Genomic DNA, 24449 nt, shown 5'->3' on the forward strand with positions numbered 1-24449 from the left:
TTATGCCATTTGAACAAGAAAGGGTAATTAAATGAAAATGGATTGGGAATCAGAGCACTTTGGGAACACAGGATGTTTTCAGTAACACATATGATTAATTTAAAATCTGATTACAAAAGACTTCATGTTTACTGAAGTAAATGACCATCTCACATAACATACTGCTGAGGTTTCCAGCAGTTACTAGATTTAAAACTATGAAAGACTCTTTAAAAGAGGCATTTACAACTGGAGTCCACCCTGAAGTAGAAGCAGGCCTTGGAAAGCAAACTTGGGAAGAAGCACGTTGTAGTTCAGTGCTTCACTGTTAAGTCGTTAACAGACACTTTCCCAAAGGATTTAGTCCAACGGTGACTGCATAGAGACCCAAGGTATGCCAGCAGTCAAGATAACAGAACAAAGACATTATACTAGAGAAAATAGATTAATTCAGTACATGTTCTCCAGGGGCAGAAGCAGCAACAATACTGTTTTCACTTAACAATGCACAAAAAAAATTAAGCCAAAAAGCAATAAAGAAACAAATAGTATTTTCAAGAGGCTAAACACATGCAATTGCACCTACCACTACTACCACTAGATTTACATAACAGGAATTGAGTACACAGTCAATCAAATTACATTAACGTAGCCTATTATGCCATTAAGGCAACTACAGGTAATGCATATCCTGGAAGGAGCAAATGAAAATACTGATACCAACTGTAGGTCACTCCTTTTGACAGTAGTTGTCACCTCTGCCAGCAAAAGAAACCACAAGCCTTCCCTAATCCATAGCAAACCAAGGCAATTTGGTTTAAACCACTGAAGTTGTGTATGACTCTTCACTAAAGCAGATTTGAGAAGAGGCAGGATAACCCATGCCATAGCATGCCTAATTCCCTGGATTGCCTCACTCTGCACCTGTAATTGGTTCATAAAAATATCAGAATAAGTGGTTTTATTCAATTATACAGTTTGCAAGGCTTCTGACTGGCACCGCAGTTGAAAAGAAGGTATGGAAGCCAAAGCTATGCAACCTACTATGAATAGTACCCAGTTAAATCTGTATTTTTGGGAACAAATTATCTTCTGATAAATTATTCTTGTTAGGTCATCACATCTTACATACCTGAGCATCCTTTCATCACAATCTAAACCGAACAGTTAAAGCACAAGCCCAAATGCTTTCATGCAAATTCACAGACTACAACCTCAGATACATTAGTACATAATGTAATGATACATTAGTAAATAACAATGGTGCATAATTTCACATCTAATTCCATCCTCATTCATTTTTGTAAAAGAAGGGCTCATCCCTGAAGAAGCGCACCTAAGACTTCCTATCAGTACTATCACTGTCAAGTAGCCTTTCATTACCTGAAGCAGTTTCAAAAACATGGCCTGGAAGGGCAAAGGTACAACCATGAGCTAAGACAGAAGCAGACCTGGTTTTGTTATTACCCACTAATTAGATCTTTTCACAACACTTGATGTTCTTTCAGCTGCTACCCTCAGTGTATTTGCATATCTTTATAAATGCATGTATTTTATACACACATGTCAACGCCTTCTAATGACAAATAGCAGATACTGAAAACCTCTGGAAAGTTACTAAAACGGAATGCCAATAGCTGCCCGAGCTATTTGCTTCTCACGTTTGTGGCATATCAAGATAATTTGACCTATAAGTTAAATAGTCCCTTTCCAAGGAAACCATATGAAAATTAACATACAGAGCTTCTGTGAGTGACTACAATAATCCAGTAATACAGAATGAAGAACATCACCTTTCTCATGAAAAGAACAGCAGAAAGTAATCAGGTCTTAGATTATGATTATGACTTTCTACATTTGCTGCCACCAATCTGAACCAAGATCAAATCAGTCCTATCCTGAGCATCAAAAATATGCCTGATGAACCTTGATAATGTCCTCATAACTAGAAGTACAAAAAGAATCTCCAACAACTTGCTGAATAAATTCCAAAGTTGTGTTAAAATCACAGATTAAAGATTTGTGACCTACAATAAGAGTTTTGCCTTCCAAAACAGGATACTGGAAGGTGAATCCCACTTACAAACCTCTACAAGGATGATATAATTTACCCTGCTCCAATTTGCTCCCATGGGTTGCAATTCTCCTCAATAGTTTTTAGAAACTGATGCAGTAGTGGCTTCAAGAGATTTCACTGAAAATCCTTTCATTGGTTAATAATAAGGGAGAGATTTTCATCCCATTATCCTATCCTAGAACACTACTAAGTCAACGTAAAGAATCCTAAGGCATTAATGAAGATCAGACAGAAGTTACGACTTTAAGATGCATCACAGACTAGATTTGGTGCCTCAAAGCCAGATTAAGAGACTTCCCACTTCAAGTGTAGATTCCCAACATCTTTCTTGGAATCTGTGATCTCAAATCACAGAAATTATAAACCTCTCATGCTCAAAACTGTCTTGGAGACTCTCAGAGGAAATCCGGCAGCACCCAAGTAAATCTTGTCCAAGCTAAAGCCCACTACATCCAGAACTGATGCCTGTTCCTTCTGGATCTAGGAATCAATAATGACCTAAATGGGAACAACCAAAATATCAACCTGCTTTGATTGTTATTTATCTGTTAGTCAAACATTATTTTACACTAAAATGTGCCTCAGACCTAAAGAAACCAATTCCACTGAACTTAACCCTGTTCCCTCTAAAGTTACGAGTTTCACCTTTCAGCATCGTACTGTATTCATGAGGTCTTACTCAATGCTCTATTCTTACGTTATAGGAAATCTTACTCCTAGTTTCTTTTACTCCTAGTTCCAACAGATAAGTTCTGCAGCTTTATGGTAGCTACCAGAAAGTATCACTAGAGCCAAAAAAGATAATATATTTCAAGTTGTCAGCTTTTATTTGCCTTGTCAAAATACTTTCTCCTGTAAAAGTTACATCATCATAGTCTATAGATTATCACTTCAAATGTAATTCTTACCAGCTATTGAGACCATGCAACTATAGAGCTTCCTTCCAAATCACAGTTTTTTTTTTGCTACTGAGGATTTATGCTACAAGGAACAACTGAAAGCCCCTACTGGACATCTTATTTTTCCCTCTTCTTCAAGGAGAAAATAGAGAGAAGAAAAATTTAAAGGCTTAACTGTAAGTCAAAATTAAAATATTGTTCAGTGTAAGAAATTTCTAAGTCCTCAGTAGACAGGAAGATCAGATAAAGGTTTCTGATTCCAAAGAAGTGTAGTCATGCTGCCACTGAAATGGATTTTCAGGCAAATAATACACAGCTACTGAATGAAATAAACATGATAGAAGTTGTGCAAAACCATACTTAGGCCTGGCCAAGCACAGGAGTAATGATGGACACAAACTTAGAGCTACATATGTAGGAGTGATAGGACAAAACTATCCTAGCATGCAACCTGGTATAAAGTATGAACACTCAGTACATTGAGTATTTAGAAAGCAGCTGAACTTCAGTTTCTGAATTATTGGTTTTAAAGTGCTACGCATAACAGTCTATATCACAAGGTGTGATAGCATAAAGGTTAACTGTCAGTTACACTTCAGAAATACTAACACTTAAGTCCAAATTAACAAATTTCATTTTGTAAAAAAGTTGGTTTAGAATTCCAACTACAGATGATAATGTAAGTGGAATACAAACCAAGTATTACCAACTGACAGCTTTAAGGATCTTAATAAAAATTAGTCGCCATTACTCTGAACATTACTGAAAAGTCTTCAAGAAATCTGTTTTAACTTACAACAGGTATGCAACTAGAACTGACATTTGCTGAAGGTCCACATACAATTCAGAAGCCAACTACACATATCAGACTCCCCTACCAACACCACAATCTAGTCATTCCCTTGGTATACATTCATGAGCATACACCCATATTTCTGTGCAGTCTCTACTGTACCATCATGCAGAGCAAGTACATTATGAGTTGCATTTATTTCCTATATGGTATAATTTATATCATAAATGGCCTGGGTTGAAAAGGACCACAATGATCATCTAGATTCAACCCCTTGCCATGGGCAAGGGCACCAACCACCAGACCAGGCTGCCCAGAGCCACATCCAGCCTGACCTTGAATGTCTCCAGGGATGGGGCATCCACAACCTCCTTGGGCAACTTGTTCCAGTGTGTCACCACCCTCTGTGTGAGGAATCTCCTCCTAATATCTAACCTAAACCTCCCCTGTTTCAGTTTAAAACCATTCCCCCTTGTCCTATTACTATCAATCCTCATAAACAGCCATTCCCCTCCTGTTTATATGCTCCCTTCAAGTACTCGAAGGCCACAATGAGGTATCCCTGAAGCCTTCTCTTCTCCAAGCTAAGCAAGCCCTGTTCCCTCAACCTTTCGTCATAAGAGAGCTCCAGCCCTCTGATCATCTTTAGTGGCCCTCCTCTGGACCTGCTCTAAGAGCTCCACATCCTTCCTGTACTGGGTTCCCCAAGCCTGGATGCAGTACTCCAGATGGGGCCTCACAAGAGCTAAGTAGTGGGGGGACAATCACCAATCACCTCCTTCTTCCTGCTGGCCACCCCCTTTTTTTAAAAATGCAGCCCAGAACACAGCTGGCCTTCTGGGCTGCAGGTGCACACTGCTGGCTCATGTCCAGCTTCTTGTCCACCAGGACCTCCAAGTCCTTCTCCACAGGGCTGCTCTCAAGGAGATCTCCCAGCCTATATAAATACCTGGGATTGCCCCAGCCAAAGTGCAACCTTGCACTTGGCCTTCTTGAACCTTATTAGGTTCATATCGACTCACATCTCCAGCCTATCCACATCCCTCTGGATGGCTTCCTTTTCCTCCAGTGTATCAACTGCACCACTCAGCTTGGTGTCATCTGCAAACTTGCTGAGGGTGCACTCAATGCCATCGTCCGTATCACTGATAAAGAAGCCGAAGAGCACCAGTCCCCAAAACCAAGCCTTGGGGGACACCACTCGAAACCAGCCTCCAGCCAGACAAAGACCCATTGATCACAATCCTTTGGCTGCAACCAGCCAACCAGTCCTTAATCCACCAAACAGTCTATCTTTCAAATCCATACCTCTCTATATTGGAGAGGAGGATGTGGTTATATGTAGAATAGCACCACAGACTGTGGCAGGAAAAGCTATATCTTCCTTTCTCTCATTGCAAAAAATCCAAACTGTTCTCCCTACTAGTAACTCCTCTTCCAGGATTTCCTAGATCTCTTTCCATCATTATTTCCACCACTGCAAGAGAACTTTAAGTACACATTTCTGAACTTCCAGTGCATCGTTTATTTGAGTTGTTTGGATACAATCTAGTTTACTCAGGCTAAGAATCCTCGCATATTTTGGTTCCTTACCCCTTAGTCCATCTCAGTTGGTGTATCTCACCACCAAGAAGCCTTTTCTCTGAGCTGCTTCTCAACACATTTAACAGATTTAAGAGACTCTGAAGTAAGTCTGAGAGTAAAAGTTGAGCCAGAGTCCCAGGGTACTGCAAGAAGCATACAGTCTTACCAGGCAACAGAGGATCTTCAATACATAACATGGATGGTCTGTATCCATTTGTCATTACTTTCATGATTTCTTCTTTGGCAATATAGGCACCTCCATTTTTTATTCTAATACCAGTTTTCAAGTAGTTAAAATTTCTTCCATAGAGTTCAAAAAATTCTATCAGAAGCATTCCAAGGTTTTCATCAGCTCTTCTGGCATCAATTCTTGGATGCAGCTGTGACAGAACAGTTACTAATTATTAAAAATCATCATTTGTCAGACTACAACAGTACAACAAAAGCTCTCATTTAAACAGTTGAGTATAATCTCTACAAAAGTCTGAATTGAGTCATTAATTCGTGTACTTAAACTGTTTTTATGTAACTAAGAGGGGGCAGCACTTCAGCAGCATACGGAAAAAGAATTATTTCTTGCCACCTCTAAACCTCTTTCTAAGCCAATAGTAATGAAGCATAAAGAACCATAAAATCATTAAGGTTGGAAAAGACCACTACTGCATTAAGGTTTAGTAACAGAGTAATAGTTCTTTGTTTCTTTTTTAAAAAAAAAAATCAGGCTTAATGTTTTCAGAAGCAGAAAAACTATTTGCTCCAACTAAAGTAGCTCTTTAATCCACCTCCTATTATGTACTTCATACTCATAGAAATATTACTGCCACAGAAATACATTGGTAGTTAATAGTCATTAATGATGTCTAAAATATCTGCCAGTTTTAAGGATGTTAAAGCTTAACCGATGAACATATAATTAAAACAGCTTGACTGTTTAATTTCTTAACAAACACCAGAATCAACTACTCTCCACATTCAGTACCAGTAGTCTACGAAGTAGCAGACCAACTGCATCCAAGCAGATTTAACACCAGGAAGACCATTCAGGTACCGGAATAGACATAGAAAGTGGTGTAATCCTCATCACAGGACCTGTTATAGAAAGCAATGCACTGCCTCTATGCTGTAACAGATCTCCTGTTGCTATTCCAATTCACAAGTCTTAAGAGGTTTTAGGTGTAGTCTAACAGAGTTGCCAATGATCAAACATCTAGAGCTATAGCAGAATAAAACTATGCATTGCTATGGGATTGTAAAGAAACAGCATCTTCACTAAGAAGGCTGAGTGACAGAAACCAAGATAGTTTAAGGAACACACAAGCAAATAAATATGGGACAGACTTACCTGCAGGAAACTAATTGCCATTAAAATAAGGCTATAAGAGCTAATTCCACCAGTAAAAACTTCATTCAAGTCCCTCTGAAGTAGGAACTGTTTTAATACTAAAATCAAGTAAGGCAGCAAGGAATATTTCTGCAAAGCAAAATAGTTTTTATCAAAGATACTGCCAACATTCCAAAACAAAGCAAATACTAAATCTCAAAATAAGATTCATCTAATACAAAAATGTTGTTCAGTAGTGCGCCATTACGCGTTTCCTCAGTAAGAGCTGAAACATGCACATACACAAAACTTACGCAAATACAAAACATGCAAATGCACAAACTCATACTTGATCTAGTAGCCTACATAAATTTAACTCCTCCCATCTCCTTCCTAACAGGATTATCTCCAAATTCATCATTGATTATCAGCCTAATTCAGTCAATGCTTTTCATCTAAACAGTACTTTTAATGCACAGTGTAAAAATGAGCTTGATCGTAAGTACTTACATACAGAATAATTGTCATTAGACACTGTCTAACAAGACTGTATTCATATTCAAGCATCACTAAAATTTAATGTAAAATTTAAAGTAAGCAAAACCTAAACAGCCTTGCTTTAGAAACCAGCTGCAAATCTAGATATGACTGTTCAAATCCATTCAAAATACATTTCTGCACACAAGCATCCAGCATTCAACTATCAGAAAATTATGTAACAATACTCAGCTTCCATCCTTACAGTTCTAGCTTACAAAGCTTGAGCCTTAAAAAAAAAAAACAACTATCTTTCTACCGAAGCAACATAATTAAAATACCCATGCTTAATTAGTACTAATGAAAACAGTCTTCAACAATAAGTTTTCAAAAGTCTTAAGCCATACCAAAAAAGGTTATCTAAGCATCTAGTGTATCCTTGATAAGTAGTATAACATTCATTGTACAGCTGATACCTTCATGTATTCCTTGATAAATCGAGCTGCCTTCACACCAGTTTCTACATTAAAACTGATGTCAACTTTTACTTCTGTCTCCTGGTCAGTGAGTTTTATTATTGGTACCTGAGAAGATGAAAATAAGATTTTATGAGTCCCCAGAAATGCAACACTGGTGCTCCTCTCCGGCTACTCAACATACATGGATACTATCAGCCCAAATAAACATATTTACCAAGACAAGGAAATGTGTTATTGAGAAAGTTCCTGACAGTGAACAATTTTTAGTGAGGTGATTAAAATAATAGTATATATGACCATGTTAACTATCTCTCATGTACACTCCCATAGCTGTTATGTTATCTGCCTCTATCTGCAGTATCTGAGCTATTTTGTAAGACAAGTAAATTTACTTAATTTAATGACTAAGGGAGTCATTAATAGGAGATACTGTACTCCCATAACTTGTAAGAATTGCAGTCATCTGACCTAGCAGTGTGCCATTTCAGCTTGCTAAACTGACAGAAGAAAAAATAAAGCAGTAAAAATAAAGGGCTGCCCATTGATTTATCAAATCGAACTGGTTCACTGCAATCAAATGAAATCCAGATTGGATAAAAAGCAAAGCAGGAACAACAGTACTCCTCCTGGCAGCAGAAAATCATGACAGAATTACTGAATATTCACTTTGGTCTCACACCACTGCCTTGAGAACAGTATCCCACAAAATGGTATTATAAGCATGTTATCTCAAAGACAACCTAAACTTCAGCTCATACATGTATTTGAAGTTGAAGTTCTAGCAATTATTTTTCATCTGAAAGAGCAGATTTATAACTTCATTTTATACCAACAGCGGAGGGAATAAAAGATGCTAGTGAAATTAATAAACCTATTATCTTTCACTAAGTGCTACAGCTAATATAAAAATCTCACCCTCAGATAAACCAAAGAATACCAGAGCTATTGTTATGTGCTGCTAACACTACAAAGCTGTAGGAACTTTCTGAATCTTGAAAAGTCACTACTTCAAAGGCCACAGAAGGGAGCAACTTACTAAAATAAATTCACAACATTCCACTTGGTCTCCTGAAGGAAACACTTGTTCAGTAATGTAATATTCTCACATTACACTTTTAGCACATTCAGTGTTTGATCCGTTAGAGTCACAAGCCAGATGCAAGAAACACTACACATCAAGCTTGGTTAAGCTTAGAACATTTCAATATACCATGAAAAACAAGACTTCAAGCAGTTTTTTCAAATTCAGTAACCCCAGTTACCATTCCCTGGCTAAATACAAGTCCTCTTAAAATTCTATGAAAAAACACGATATAGTTAACCTATCTTACACTTTGGGAATGCAAACTTTCAGGAGATATTTATTGGCAATATGAGCACAAGATACGACCTTACAGCAAACAGAGTACACAATTACTGTTCTCCATATCATAACCCCTATATACTATTGCTAAGCACGTGCATTTTAAAATTTTGCCTCAATAGAGCAAAACATTGTGCTTAAGACATCAACTGTTTCAAAATGGTTCAATATTAAGAATATTAATCACCAAGTGTTATGTTAAGGAGTCTGAAAATTTTTCTGTTAATTATTCCGAAGATTGTTACTTACCGTAGCTTTATCAAGTACTTTGATGGAATATGGCTCAGCCACATTGTGTTTTCTTAGTGCTTGCTCCAGCAACTGTAAAGGGGGGCGTTCCCATTTCCCAAAAACAACTAAGTCAATATCACTAGACAAAAAGAACAGATATGAAATGCATTACGTGCAAGACACAATAGTCCCCTTAAAAAAAAGGGCCAAATCGCTCTTCTACATGTTTCAAGTCCTCCAGCATAAGCACTTTTCAACTTCTAACAATCTAGATTTCTAAGTTAGCTTTAGTAACATTAAGAGACAGGCCAGCATGCTTTTGGATCCTAGCTTCTTGCTTCCAATCCTCTGATAAGTTCTAGAGACAACTCCTTCCTTTTTTCTTCCTTGCACCCTACCACTGATTTCCACAGCCCCAGTCCAATTCTGTCCCTCACCTACTCATGTTGTTAATAATACCAACAATTCTTATCAGTCATTCTTCACAGAAATTAAATTCCCTGTGCTTACTGAAAAAATTATTTTAAGACAACACAGTCTTTAAGACAGTTACAAAAAATTTCCTACCAACTTTATAACCCCCAATATGTATTGAACCATTAAGTGATAAAAGACACACTCAAAGCACACTATACTCTCCAAAGAGTTGAGAGATCCCAGCTGTGATGACTTCTAATTTTGCAGTTACAGTGTGACACACAGTAACTTTATTTAAAAAACAGTCTTTAAATAGCAAGTTCTAAATTGGTCAGTTCTACTGAAACTTAAAATGCCAAAGATTAACCCCAAAGAAAGAAAATACATTTATCAAAGCATCCCCAACCACTTAGTACTGACACTGGTATCAAATATTTATCAAATCTAAGTTGAATAGCTCTTCCCTTGGTCATGTGGGGTACTAAACAAATGCTTTACTGACACATTTACACATTCCAGTCTCTGAATTCCTCCCCAGATTTTACCAGTACTCTAAAAGAAATCAAGCTTTAGATAAAAGCAAATCATTACTTACCTAGTTGGAAGATATAGCCCTGTACTAAAGCTGCCAAATATCTGGACCTGAGGGGGGGGAAAAAAAAATAAAAAAAAAAATCACTGAAATCACTCATGAATGCTCATTTAGCTCTCTCAAGATTTATTAACATTTTCCTGGACCTGTTACAGATGCAGCCCAGTAAATAAAGTTGAGACTTTCCTTTGTACACTGTTTTGCTTGTAGAAATGCATTTTCTCTTACAGATGCAACTTAACAGGAAATTGTATTTTTGAGATATGAAGTGACTACAAAGCCAGCAAGCCAGAAAACAAAAACTTTTGAGAAGTCCTTTTCCTTATTTATTTCCAGTTCTACAGAAGTATAAGCTGCTATAAGTTTCCCTCTTTCCTGTGCTCTCTTCCCTCATAAGACAGCTTTATTGATTATTTCTGGAAGCATTTTCTTAATTTGTTAGGTTTAAAACATCTAATTATTCAATTTATAAGGAACACAAACACTCCAAATGTCACTGTAAGGATGACAAATTATGGTAGATATTGAGGAGGAAGCTTGAGAGAAGTTCGCAGTTCAGATCAGATGCTTTCACCATGCTTCTATCCTAGAGAACTGAAATCCTCCTCCTCCATTGCAGCACAATTGGCAAGTTTATCCCTTTGAAGTGACCCATGAAAAGGCTGTGCCACTTCCATGCCTATAATTGTTCCATGATCTACAGAAACCTTACTACTAAGGAAAATTGCAGGTAAAGATGAAGACAGCACTTACAGTATTTTTAGCTCAACACTGTGCCCACAATCCTCAGTCTCTCATTGAAGCTTATGAAATCATAACAGTCCGAAATGTTTTTACGCCTGTTAATAACATCATCCTTCTAACTACAGATAGAGTTGTTATCAATATAGTTTGCATTAAGTTCCTTCTGGGCCATTTCCATTTGGAAGCAGCTTGCGCTTTTGATAAAGGGTTTGAAAATGAAAGATTTTGGTTGGAAGATACGTCCAGAAGTCAAATTTTCCCTACTAAAGCACAACTGAAGTAATTCCCTCAATGTCACGTTTGTTACAGATGCAAAAAAGAAATTTAATTTTCAGAACTGCCCTGTTACATAATATTTATAAGTATTCATATAGTCAGGATTCCTTGTGGATACATATCATTTTAATATTTTGTAAGTTTTAAGAAACCTTTAAGAAACACTTCCTAAGGTGGACAGCTCTTCATATCCACAGTTCTGAAAACGAAAAACTATCTGTAGTCTCCATTAACCTGATATAAAGGTTTTAAGTTTCCTATACTTTTTAAAATATCACTCTAACAGTATTTCAAGTAAACCACATTAAGCCTCATCTGTTCACTTCTGAAAAACAAAAACCAAAATAATAGCAAAAATAGCAAAAACCAAAAATAATACGCTAATTGAGCTCTATAATATAATAGCAAACCAGCACTTAAGCTATACTCACATCAGCTGTAGGCCAAAGATCTTTGATGACCGTTTCTATCCTTTTCACCACTTCTCTTCTCATAGCTGCTTCTTCCGGACGAGGGGACATGAAGTCATAGAAGTCAATTATTTCTTCATGTAGTCTAAAGGAGAAAGCACCATAATTACAATTATAATCTAAATATTAGAACAAATTTCACCTCTAAAAAAAAGCCATAGGTTTTGTTTCATATCGCCATCCAAAATCAGCAGTAATTTCAAGAAAAGTGAGTGTCACTGAAATTAGGTTTTAGAACAGGAAGCTGGACAGCTTCAGGTCTAGGACTGGTGGGGACAGGGAGCTGATACACTTAATTTTCACGGCAGCACATAACAGTAATCTCAGCAATACCTACACATCAGCTCTCACTATATTACCCAACTGTTAAAGATGTAAAATAACACATCAAGAACGCAGGTAGACATTTGCTACCCTTCTTACACGCTGAACAATGAAGTAGGAATTCAATTTCTGACTCCCTCACTGCTTGCTTTAAAAAAAAAAAATGAAACCCACACAACAATATAAACATGGACTAACAAACACAGAAACAATGAAAATCTTCAAATAGGTATGCTCTCGAGGGGCCTATACCTCTGCTTATGTGGAAATTTCCACAGAAGGCTATAAAAGGGATATCTGAGTAGTCCTTGATACAAAAACATACATGTGGACAAATGGGGATTTCTTTGACAATCCAAGCCATTTACAAGCCATTCATTCATACAGGAAATTACTTTTCAACTGAACTTATGAAGGACTGTTAAATATATTCTCAAGTGGAAAATACATTAATAGCAGTGCTACACGAGATTTCATAGTCTTTATATACATGTTAATTGCTTCAATTTTCCACCTTCCTGATACTATAGAACACTCACTGACAACTGAGAATTAAGATGAATTTAAATTTCAAGATGAATGTAAACGGTTACTTACAATAAAAAGGCACAAAGCCATGCCAAACAAAAAAAAAACAATTTGTTGAAATGGGATATTAGCAACATCTTTAGCAAAAAGTTCACAATTCAGTGTACTGAAATCTGAACAATGACCTCAAAAACAAACAAATTCAACCCATCCATTAATAGATTTAGTCTTCCAAAATCAAATGTTTATACTACTAGAACTCCAGTTTTGTATTTCTATGACCATTTTGTAACTCACTTTACTAGGGAATTCCTATCCTATCAGATATCCTCCAAAAGACCACACTTGGAAGGCACTGCTCACACTTCTTAAGTGTCAGAATTCCTTTCTATACGTGAGGATTGTAACATCAAAGCATGAAGATGCTACTTTTAATTTAGCATTATCATTTGGCTTTCCTCTTAAATGTTTAGCTGTAGATCAGTAGTTTAACTACAGTCGACAACCTAAATTTTTCTATTGAATGAATGAACGCATTTCCAAACTTCAGAGCAAGAGAAGAGGTTCAAAGCTAACATACTCATTTTATTTCTAGGAAGGTTGATACTCCCTCCCTCCCCAAAGATAAGAGAAAAAGTAACTGAGCATATGTAACAGCAGTGAAGCCCAACTAAATACTTCCTGTTGTCCTGTTTAAAAGAAATCAGGAGTAGATAGATACAGAGTGAAAGCAATAGAAGACAAAGCAGTTAGCCAGTTGCCTTGCAGCAATTCTATGCCTCCACTAAGTTTGACACACTTTCACAGTGGATACCAAACGTGCATTAGCTCAGAAGACTTGTGGATTTCTCCATGTCTTTAGTCCATTTATGCTTTTGTCACTTACAATATTCTAACGACAAATTAAGTATGTATCATGGTAATCAAGTGCTTTACTTTAAAGTAATTTACAGACAATAGTTTATTTGATGCTCTTTTTCTTGAAGAAAAATGTGATTACTCACAGCTCATATTTTGCAAACAATATTTTGTAGGCACTAAATTCACTCATCTCTATCCACAAAGTTTTTTTTCTGAGCTAACAATCCTCACTATTCTTCTGTCCTTACACAGGAGCGGGTTCAAAGCTTGATTGCTGGTGACTTTCTTCAGCTCATTTTCAGCTGCACCATGTTTTTGGCAGGTGACCAGTTACACACCACTTACTCCATAGCACACTTATTTTACTATCCATTACATGCTTATTTTATTGTCTGTTACTACTAACTGCTATTTCAGGATCTCTGAGCACACAGCTACTCTTCAGAAGTTATTCTGAAGGAGCTTTGAAAGCTCTTCTGAACAATTACCAATTGCCCACTCACTTGGCACAAGCTACCCGAGTTATTTACTTTTCTTCAGATTTGTATCTCAGTATTTACCAGCATTTAATTTCATCTGCAATTCTGTAGCCTAACGAATAATAAACTCCCACTGCAACCATCTGCAGTCAGCTCTGGCTTTCTACTTATCTTAGTGCTCTGGCTCCTTTCTCATTAATTTCTTCCCTCCAGGTACTTATGAATATATCAAGCAACCAAGTCTTAAGTAATTCCACCGATACTCTTCCTTCATTATTATTATAACGTGAATAATTTATTCTTTTCTTTGGTTACTTATAAGCAGTTAGTTAGCCTGTAAGTTCAGCAAACCTATGGCAGGCTGCCCAGAGAGGCTGTGGATGCCCCGTCCCTGCAGGTGTTCAAGGCCAGGTTGGATGTGGCCCTGAGCAGGTTGGTCTAGTATTAAATGCGGAGACTGGCAGCTCTGCCTGCAGCAGGGGAGTTGAAGGTTGATGATCCTCAAGGTCTCTTCCAATCTAAGCCACTTTATGATCCTATGACTTTTTTTTAAGGCTTTCAAAAAGAAAAAAAAAAACAAAAAACCCTCAAACACCCTTCAAAAAAAAAAATCCAACAGCTCTGCTAGCACTGACCACACAAGTAAGGATTAAGGATGAATCCTTCACAGGACTAAAGGCAGCTGTCTGACAGATCTTCATTAACGCCTGCACTAGATCCTTTGTGTTTACTCATGCAAATCAGCTGTGTTACAATATCAGCCAGATTCAACCACTCCCAGACATTGCTGAAAAAAAATGTGCTCTTAGGAGCCATTCTGTAGTAGAGAAGAATAGGGTTCTCAATCCTCAACACATTGCACTGTGCTCTGTGTCAGCTTTCAGCAGCAGCCTCTAGTTTGTTAGTGAGGTCAGAAAAAAACAGCAAGCACACCTGCACTCTCTCACAGCAGTGTCCCAGTGAGCCTCAGTTCAGATGACCAACAGTCACAATCCTTAGCCAGATCATGAAACAATCAAAAGAATACTAGCCTGCTTTTCTTCTGGTCATCTACATTTTCTCTTATGCTGCCAAGAAAGCATTTAATACTTCAGTTTGCATGGGACATAGCAGTGTCAAGGCTGTCTTCTAGTCCAAACTCCATGCTAGAGTTTTGTGGCAAAGCTCTCTAGAATTCCTCAGAATATACCATCAGACATGGCTATGGAATAGTTACCACATTGCAGAGGGTTTAAACACTCTTTACTGAAATTTTAGGTTACAATTTCTGAACAAAGAAAGTGAGAACTTCAAGCCTTCCTCTGGAAAAAAATAAAAATAAAAAGCAATGCAATTAGAACATTTAGTTTTTACTATATGATTTGCCTTCTTTTAAGAATTCTTTCATACCTCTAATTCTATGAGCACTCGTGAACCTAGCGAGTTTTAATTGCTTTTGATGTGTAAGATTCCCAATTTTTAATGCACTTCCAAATCAACTCTCAAATTTTCTGCCTTAACAGACTTCCCTCCTTCCCATTTCACCTGTTTCTATTTTTCAGTGAATGTCATCAACACGGTCTAAGCTTTCTGTGTAAGTATCAATGCCATCTTCAGAATCAGTGTATGACATTTCAACTTAGCATTTTCAAATACTTTAACCTCTTTGTCACTTCTTTTGGCTTCTTTGTAAAATGTTTCTCAAAAATTAATTTTTTAATTTTTTTAAACTTTTTTTTAAACTTGAGTATTATTGTAGTTGGTATTTTCTAAAGCTCTCTGCTCAAGATTACAGGAATACCAGCCACACAAAAAGTAGCTCTGCTATGCATAGAGCCAGATGCTGTGTGCTGCTCAGGCCTATCCTGGAGAAACTTCTACACTAGTTGCAGGAATCATCCGGTCTCCAAAACCCGATAACAGCATGATATTCATGCAGTCAATATATGGATAGACTCCAGATAAATATTTTGCCCATGGAGCTCCTCTGATCTTCATAAGCACTAGTCATCTTAGTCAGAAACACAAAAGGATCTTAATGATTGAGAAGAAAATTTCCATTTGCAGCACAAGGTATTTGCAAGTAAGAAATAATACGTTAAAGAGAAATAGAAGTGTTGCTTTTTTTTTTTTTAAGAAGAGATTTCTTCATCTCCTTCTAGCTTCTCAAAAAGTTTAGGCTCTAATAGCATCCCACCATGTACCTACCACTATTGCTGTTTATGATTCCTACACTATGGCTTTCTTAAAGCTGAGCATATTAACTGACTAGTTAAAAAGGCAATTTCATCATAATTACACAAATATTGGAACTTAAATTGAAATGTAGCATTCTGCTTGTGGAGGGCAAAAGATTAGAATACAGGGATGCAGAAGAGTGTAGTAGGTGCAAGTAGCCACTATTTCCATGATGGTAACATCAAGGAGAAAGCTAATCACTCACTACTGCCATTACTGCTAAGCACAGTAAACATCTGCTGCTTCCAGTGAAACATGCAACAGAGCAGACACCTTGTTTACCAAAAATTTACCCTTTACCATTTAAGGAAAGCAAAGATATACTTCTAATCTTCAGGTGAAAATAAGACCAAGAAGATACATCCTCAGATTTTTATAATGTCTCTCTTTAAAGGAAGGTTTCTAAGAGATCATTTACCTTACTCATCATTTACTGTACCTGCAAGTATTATACACATAACATTCGTTACCTCAAGGTAATGAAACAAAAATCATAAAATGCATCAACAATCTAGAAAGTGAATGAAAAACTACAGATTTCATTCCCTCAGGTAAGTATATTCTTTTCATGTCTACACTATTAGGCACACAAATTTGTTTTCAGACCTATACATGACTGCGTCATTTATATTTAACTGGTTACTGAAAAATATATTCTTTACTTATTTGAGTATTTTTCTAAATGAGAAGTCTAAGGAAACAGTCAAGAATCCTAATAAAAGAATAGATGCCACAGTTACAGCATGTGTGCAACATTAGCACTGCATAGGAAAGAGAGCATTTCAACACAAGCTTTAATGAAAGAGCATTCACAAACAAGAAGATAGATTTTGAGTGAAGTAACAACCTTGAAAAGTGCCTGAAGAATTAGCTGCTTCAAGCTTAAATGGTGAAAGTCCCAGAAGCCACTATGCATATTTCAGTCCTCTGTTGAAGTACTCTACTTTCACAGCTCTAACTACTGGAACACACAATTGTGTTATAATGAAAATACAGGTGAAATGAAACTAAAGCAACTATACACACACTTTGTTAAAACAGTGTTGCAGCCAAAATAGTTTAATATATACAGAATTGAAACAATTGTATATTCTGATATGCAGATTTTTTTTTTCAGTATTATCTAGGATGAAGCCACGTGGAAGAGTAACAGAACTAGAACTAAGACCTACTAGAGGATATTAACTGACAGTTCATCCCTTCCCACACCACACAACACCCATCACGTGCTCCCACTTTGGATTTCCTCACTACCATCAATGCTCAGATAACAGTACTCTATGCTTACAGGTTAGATAAGCTACAAAAACATAATACTACATTCACACAGTAATACAAGACCAGCTCGCAGCAGTATTCTGTGTAATTCAGACAATTACCTTTAGCATTATAATTGGAAGGCAGCAAACTCAGAACAGCAAAAGAAAACTCAGCTACATAACTTCAGAGGGAATAGAGGAAAAGTACATTTGCTCTCATCCATATAATAAAGAGTGCAGTTTAAGATCTACTGTACCTTTTCCACAAGAGATCTTGTTTCCTCTCTAAGCTTTCTTTGCCCCAAATGCTTGGGATCAGACCCTGTCCTAATTTTAAGTTGAGTTTCTGGAGGATTATAATTTACTCCTTTAGAGCATCTGGAAGTTCAAGCACTCAAGAAGCTAAGCTTGCTTCACACTTCAAACCAACTGATTTATGCTGCACACTTCCAGACTTAGGAGAATATGTCTGCATTTTGTTAGAGGAAAAGAATCAAAACCTTATCTGTTTTTTGAAGCATATCAATTCAATAAGACTCAACCAATTTGCTTCTTAATGACTGGATATACCTTGAAAAAGCTACACTGCACCAAGAGCAATGTTATACTAAGAACAAGAAAAGAAGCTGATATACTAGTAGCTCCAAGTTGATACATGACAAAATAGATCTGCTATGCAAGCTTCTGAACAGCTGTACGATACTCCCAACAGGCTTCTGGTCTTCACCACAACACCAAGCAAATGCCACATTATTTTGTTGCATCAACGAAGGAGCTTACCATATGTTAAACCTTGGAATTGCATCAGCAAGCACACTGTGCCAATAAATCGAACCGCTAAACACTGCAATCCCTGTCTTAATACTGTTCTTTTCCAAACATGGCAAGTGATTAATATCCCACACAAACCAGAAAGGTTGCAACAGCAGAAACATTAGTGATGAGAAACTAATTATGCCCATAGCAGGTATTTATTGCGTGGCATTAGCCACTGTAACATTTCAGTGAAGCAATGCGACTTAGTCTTGAGCAGCACACAGAATAATTCAAAACACACCTATGTGTCACAGCACCAACAGCAGCAAATCCTACACTTTGAATACCTCCACAGGTCAACAAAATCTCTTCTGAATAGAAGTATTGCTGCAGTTTCCTATAAAAACGAGGAAGTTTCTCAATCGAAGAATCTTAACCAAAAGAATAGGTGTTTAAAAGCATACTGAAGAGAACGTGGTTGCACAGCAGAAGTTTGACTGCTCATCAGATTCCAGGGAAAAAAGACCTTGTCACAATATTCCATCAGAAGATGTCTTCAAAAATCTGAAGTCACGTAAAGCAGGAAAAGAGGATTCAAAGATTAGAGACATTAAGAAGAATGAGGAAAAACATGACATAAGCTCATGCTTAAAGATAAATTAGCCAGGGAGACAAAAAAGATGCTTCTGTTAAGCAAAAAGTTGTTTTGTGGACTTGCCGGGTAGTTTTTTGTTTTGGTGGGGTTTCTTTGTGTTGTTGTTTGTTGGTTTGTTTTTTTGCCTTCCTGTCTGGCTTGTTTTAATTCTTCAGAGAGGTTTCCCTGGTCCCTGATTTTACAGGCAGAACCTGCCCCAAACATACATTTTTCTACCCATTCTTCCTTATTCACCAAAACTAGCATTTGTATCAGGGGAACATGGAGAAGGCTTTCTTTTTTATTTTAAATAATTTGTTTTGACATTCATAATAGTCAAACCAATAAAAGGTAGAATCAGTGCAATGCATAAAGTTATGAGTACATCAAAATGTCAACACAGCTTTCTTAAAAGGAAGTACTGACTCAAAGAAAACCACTAGGAATTACTCGCAAGAATCAGTGAACCACAAAGGAAGTCTTATCTACTTATAAGCATTTGAAATCCACATCCTGAGAAAAGCTTGCAGAAAGTAAGCTGGTGTGAGACTGAAGGGAAGATCTTCATGTAGAGAAACAGTTTTAAAACAGTTTTAAAATGGACAAATTTGCTGAAACCTAGGTGTAAAAGGAAAGCCACTAGTGAAATCCCAAAGAGTCCTGTACTATTTAATATCCCCATCTGCAATCTGGAAAAGGAACAGAGTAAAGTATAAAAATCTGACACAGAAGATATCTGCAAATAAGCCAGCTACAGAACTGCAGGACATTAAGACTGCACAATGAATTATTAGTCAGAATTTGAGACAGTCTTCTCTTTATATTTATCCTATCTCTACATAGATGCAATGGAGGTTTCAATACAGAGAATCAGATTCTACGAGTAAGAATTCCACAAGAGCATCTGTTCAATGCTCAGTATGCAAAAATAGGAGGTTTGGTGTTGGAAACCAAAGAACAAGATAGAAAGCATCAAGGTAGAGGAAAACTGAAATAATTATTACACGAAGGTCTAGTTTGTCTGAGTTCCAAAGATGCAGCAGAACTGTGCAGAGGTGGCAGATGTTTGGAGGCAAGAAACAGCTTCAACAGAAGTGATTATAGACTAGAAAGTGGACAATAGTCAGGTGAAAGAGGGAAGGGCAAATTTGGATAAAGTCAGATGCAAAGAGCCCCTGAACTGCCTGGTTAATGCAGACATGACCAGCAGCAACTACAAGTCTTAAGTGACAGGACAAAAAATGGTTTTTAATCACAATTTCTCTGAGAAGCAACGTGACACAGAACACAGTTGATCCCAGAATCTCATACTCATTCAAGATGAATCAGATTCATAGATCAAATTCATTATGAATTTAATGCACAGTCTGCAGCAGCACTGATCACTAAAATAAGCAATTACTCTGGGAAATATCAACACAGCCTCACACTGATATAATCATCTTCTCCCAAATCTGGCACTGGCCTTTATTGGTCTCACCTGGTACAGCTGTTCATCCTTAGTCCTAATTACCATGACTGCCAAAAACCTAGCAAGCCTGAAAAGCATAATGAAGCTAACACTAGGATTTAACTGCTCCAAACATGTCTTATTCTCCTTTACACACGTGAGCATCTCTTCAATAAATCCTTCTCACATTATACCACTGCAGCTCAGCGTCTGTCCTGTTTCATCTGCCACTGCTTCCTTTCATTCACTACTAAAAACATCAGTCCAACTACGCTAGGCATTCATTCACTCTGCAAGGAAAGCTTTTGAGCTTCACCTTAGTCAGCTCAGTTGACTGCAAAAAGAGCATTAGGCACTCTGTTCATGTGACAATCCATCCAACAGCTAGCCTTGAACTCTGCTGCATACCAACCTCTAGGCATGAAAACAATAATCCATTCAACCATTTCCTGATGCTTTCTCAAGTCTCTCTCCAGACACTTACTGTGACCAACTCCTGCCCTTATCCCTGCATATTACACTATATACTGCCTAGTTCTGCTCTAATCCTAAAGCCAGATGAATCAAGAATCTATCACACATTGCCAGCAATGCCTGCCTCTTCTATCAAAACTTTCACTACAGGTATCCATCTGTAACAGACACCAACGATTTAACAGTAGTGCAGATGAAGCACAAAACACCGTGTTGATTTTAGAAGGCGTTATAGCAAGACAGCACTGCCTTGAAGTGAGAAAAACACCCTTGGGAGTCTCACAAAGCCCTTATCAATGCTGGATACTCCCAAGTGCAGACAGAAAAGGCTTCACAGTTTCTTAGGTTTGCATTTCTTCAGCTCAGCCAAAGCACAAGAGAATACACATTTGTGGAAGAGGCTGTTCACATGGCATTCCTACACATTCAGTGTCCAGCCCTGACAGCAATGAAGAGGCAAGAGTTTAGAAACAGAACTAGAGCTGTGTTACATCCCAAACACAAAGCATTTTTAATAGTCGAGTTGCTCAGCACAAAATTCAGTTAAATTTCTCTGCCAAAGTTAGAATTAGCACAGGTGAAAAACCAAAACCTAATATAGGCTTCATATACAGTAAGAACTCCACACTCCAGCAGCTACAGAGATGAATTTTAGCATATGGCTTTCAGTAGGCAGTGTCCTTCATCTGCTGAAACTCTGTCGAAACAAGTGCTCTGGAAAAGCACCATTATAAGCTTACTTTGCTCAAAAGAACACTTCCTGAGCATCAGCTACCGCAGCCAGACAGTGCCACCATGTATCCTCATTCAGCCTCATCAAATGCAGAGGCATTTATACCCCTGCACTCTATGACAGAACATTTGTGTTCCTAACAAGAGACAGTTAAAGACAACTGCTGTGGGGGTGAAATGGATGCAGTTTTGCAAGATGCCAGATGCTATGCAAAGCTATGAGTGCAGGCCTAGCACCATTTCAATGCATTGTAACACACTCAGTACTCGGACCAGCCCTCCATAAGCCACTTAGTTGTTCCTGCACAGTACTGTAACCAACCAGCTGGTATGTCAGGTATTCAGCACTAACCTCATTCAACATCTACAGTGAATCTGAACACTTTGCACTAAGTTTTAAGCAGTACAGGCTTCTAACAGCTAAAAATATCAATTTCTTATTCACTCAGCTTCACTCATATTAAAAAGCAAAGCATTAAAACAGATCTGATGTTTTACTATTCGAGCTATGAACTACACGTTAAGAGAAACTACTATGTTGATGTTCACACCAGCACTGCAAACTTCACAATGGAGTCCTTAGTAAGAAGTTCAGAACACCTTGATTCCACATTCTGAAATAAACTTCTGGCACTTTAAAGCTCTCTGAATGCTAGAGTTGTTCATCTTTCAAATACAGATTTTCTAGAAAAAGGTACTAACTTGATACACAAAGGACATCTAATACAATTCTACATCTAATGTAAAACCACTTGATGTACTTCAAACTACCAAAAAATCACTTGTAGTTCTGAACTGTCATAAGTTTGAGCTAACCCAGTAATATGACAGCACACTTATCTTCATCACATTTGAAATCAATCTATTTGTCCTCTGTTCTGAGCTGCACCCCCGATCTAACTCCAGGCATTTAATTGCTAAATTAATCACTCCACTACACACCAGAACAAATAAGGCTTTCCTCATCCTCCTATCTTCCAAACATCTGGAAAAAGACAACATAAAGGTCAACCTGGGGCTAGCTAAAGCACAGCTTTCAGATAAACTCTAATCAAGCATGACTATTTTCACACTGTTTTATGAGACTTAATTTCCTTTACAACACAAAGTCTGGCATGCTGCTGTCAGAAGGCGGTGAGAGCAACAAATGCAAGTCCACTGGAGAAGAAGGAATGCCATAAGATAGAGCAAAGCACAATCTTTACAGCAGACAGCATTCCTGAATATCACCACACTTACCATTGCAGAGACACTGAAGATGGTCCATATGAAAAAACGGCAATGACATGCACTGCTATAGCTCATGTCCAGCTGTGAATGAGAAACTGAAGATAGCACAATACTATTTCAAAGCATGCAGGCACTCCACCAGAAGTACCACTGCATCCTAGAGGAATGCAAGCAAGGCCTAACAATTTCCATGCCTCTTTAATAAAGAAGGTACACGACCCTGAGCTACTGCTTATCACTCATTTTTTCTACATGACTTAAATTACATTCTACAACAAACTACATACACAGCAAAGTAAGCCCTACATAACTACCAGGTAACACTGATGCACAGTAGGCGCATAAGAGCATCTACAATCAAGCCCTCCCTCCTGCCATTTAGGTCCAAAGCAGCCTGTAACTGAGGATTGTGGGGATCACATTTTTTTGACTAAACATACAGCACTTTTGACACACTGAAGACACTCTGCCAGACAACCACAGTTACAGAAGTGATGCTTCAGAGCTAGGCTGACAGTTCCAGGTAATGCTAGACAGCAAGTAACAAACATAAATGTTCCAGAAGAAACCACTGTAAGGATCTGTTCCCACTGCAATATTTTCACAGTGATACCGTTATTTGAACAGCCAAGTAGTCAACTAGCCTGCCTTTAGGAAAATGAAGCTCAGTGGCAGTCAGGCATTACTGCAGAAAACAGATACCTAAAACACCTCCATTAGTGACAATATTTTTGTGTTATTTCTATCACAGAAGTACTTCATGGAAAAATGTTGACACCAGAACTGCTCTGGAATATATGCTTGTCCAACATTCAATAAACTTAAGATTTCTTACTCAAGTCTACAGCCCCAATTTCTGTGCTCTCATCCAACAGTAGTTACCTGCTATTCCATGCAAATCTATGGCACTCATACAGTTTAATGAAGCATTAGAAGTATTAGATTTGACAAACTAGTCATGAGGCAATCTGGAACTACGTGATCACATGCTGTAGTTACCTACCCTACCAATCCTCTGCTAGCATCAGGTCTCACTGCTGTAACACAGAACCTTGACAAGACAAGGAAGCAACTCAGGTCCCCCTTTCAAAGATACACAGCCAGGAAGTTTGCATTAACTCCTCAGCAAGAGAGCACCTGTGTTATGCAACTGAACAGATCAAAGGGAGCTTGGCTAAACAACAGAAGGCCAAAAGACAAAAAGATAAGTGAAGTGTGCCGTTAACATAAATTGTGCCTACCCTAATAGCTAGAGAACAGAGAACTTGGATTTGCAAGTTTGCCATAGCTCTGCTCATTGGTCCACCTGTAAGTTGCCTCGCTGACACTAACTTGTCTCACACAGACAAATTAAGATGTTAACTAAGCATTCCACTGTGTATGTCTGGAAATACAAAAAAACTTGGACTATTTTAGAAATACTACTAGAATTTTATACATACAACTTTACTTCCTGCAATGTCATTTTAGGATTAAAAGGAGCAGTCAGATCTTAACCTCTGTCAGGAGAGGCTATGGCTTGCAAAAACCGAACTTTAAAAGCATCTATTAATACTTCAGAACAACTATAAAGCATCCAATGTCTGACAGCACCACCCAGAAAAGAACACCAACCTTCAGTTACAGCTTTCACTGAAATTTCTCCAGCACACCATGTTATCTATTTCCTTCTACAGTTATGCAGTGCCTTTACTCCCACGTGTTCAAGAGCTTTGGATTTTCTAAGTTCAAAGAAAATATTTTTGAAATGCCACGAGAAATCTCTTCCAGTCAATCAATGCAGCAAGTACTTTTTTTGTAAGA

General features: G+C 37.7%; 1 protein-coding gene across 5 annotated transcripts in view; it reads right to left on the reverse strand.

The window, feature by feature from the left end:
* TENT4A (terminal nucleotidyltransferase 4A) overlaps positions 1-24449 on the reverse strand; it is a 55893-nt gene that overhangs the window by 29573 nt on the left and 1871 nt on the right. For all 5 annotated transcript variants that reach the window (XM_085220476.1, XM_085220472.1, XM_003204844.5 and 2 more), the window contains exons 2-7: positions 11664-11787; positions 10216-10262; positions 9222-9342; positions 7607-7714; positions 6675-6803; positions 5499-5712 (exon numbers count right to left, since the gene is read on the reverse strand). In XM_085220476.1, coding sequence (XP_085076602.1) covers positions 5499-5712; positions 6675-6803; positions 7607-7714; positions 9222-9342; positions 10216-10262; positions 11664-11787 — 743 coding nt within the window. The remainder of the gene's footprint in view (positions 1-5498; positions 5713-6674; positions 6804-7606; positions 7715-9221; positions 9343-10215; positions 10263-11663; positions 11788-24449) is intronic.

This window comes from Meleagris gallopavo, chromosome 3 (genome assembly GCF_905368555.1).
Source record: "Meleagris gallopavo chromosome 3, MGAL_WU_HG_1.1, whole genome shotgun sequence".
NCBI lineage: Eukaryota > Metazoa > Chordata > Aves > Galliformes > Phasianidae > Meleagris > Meleagris gallopavo.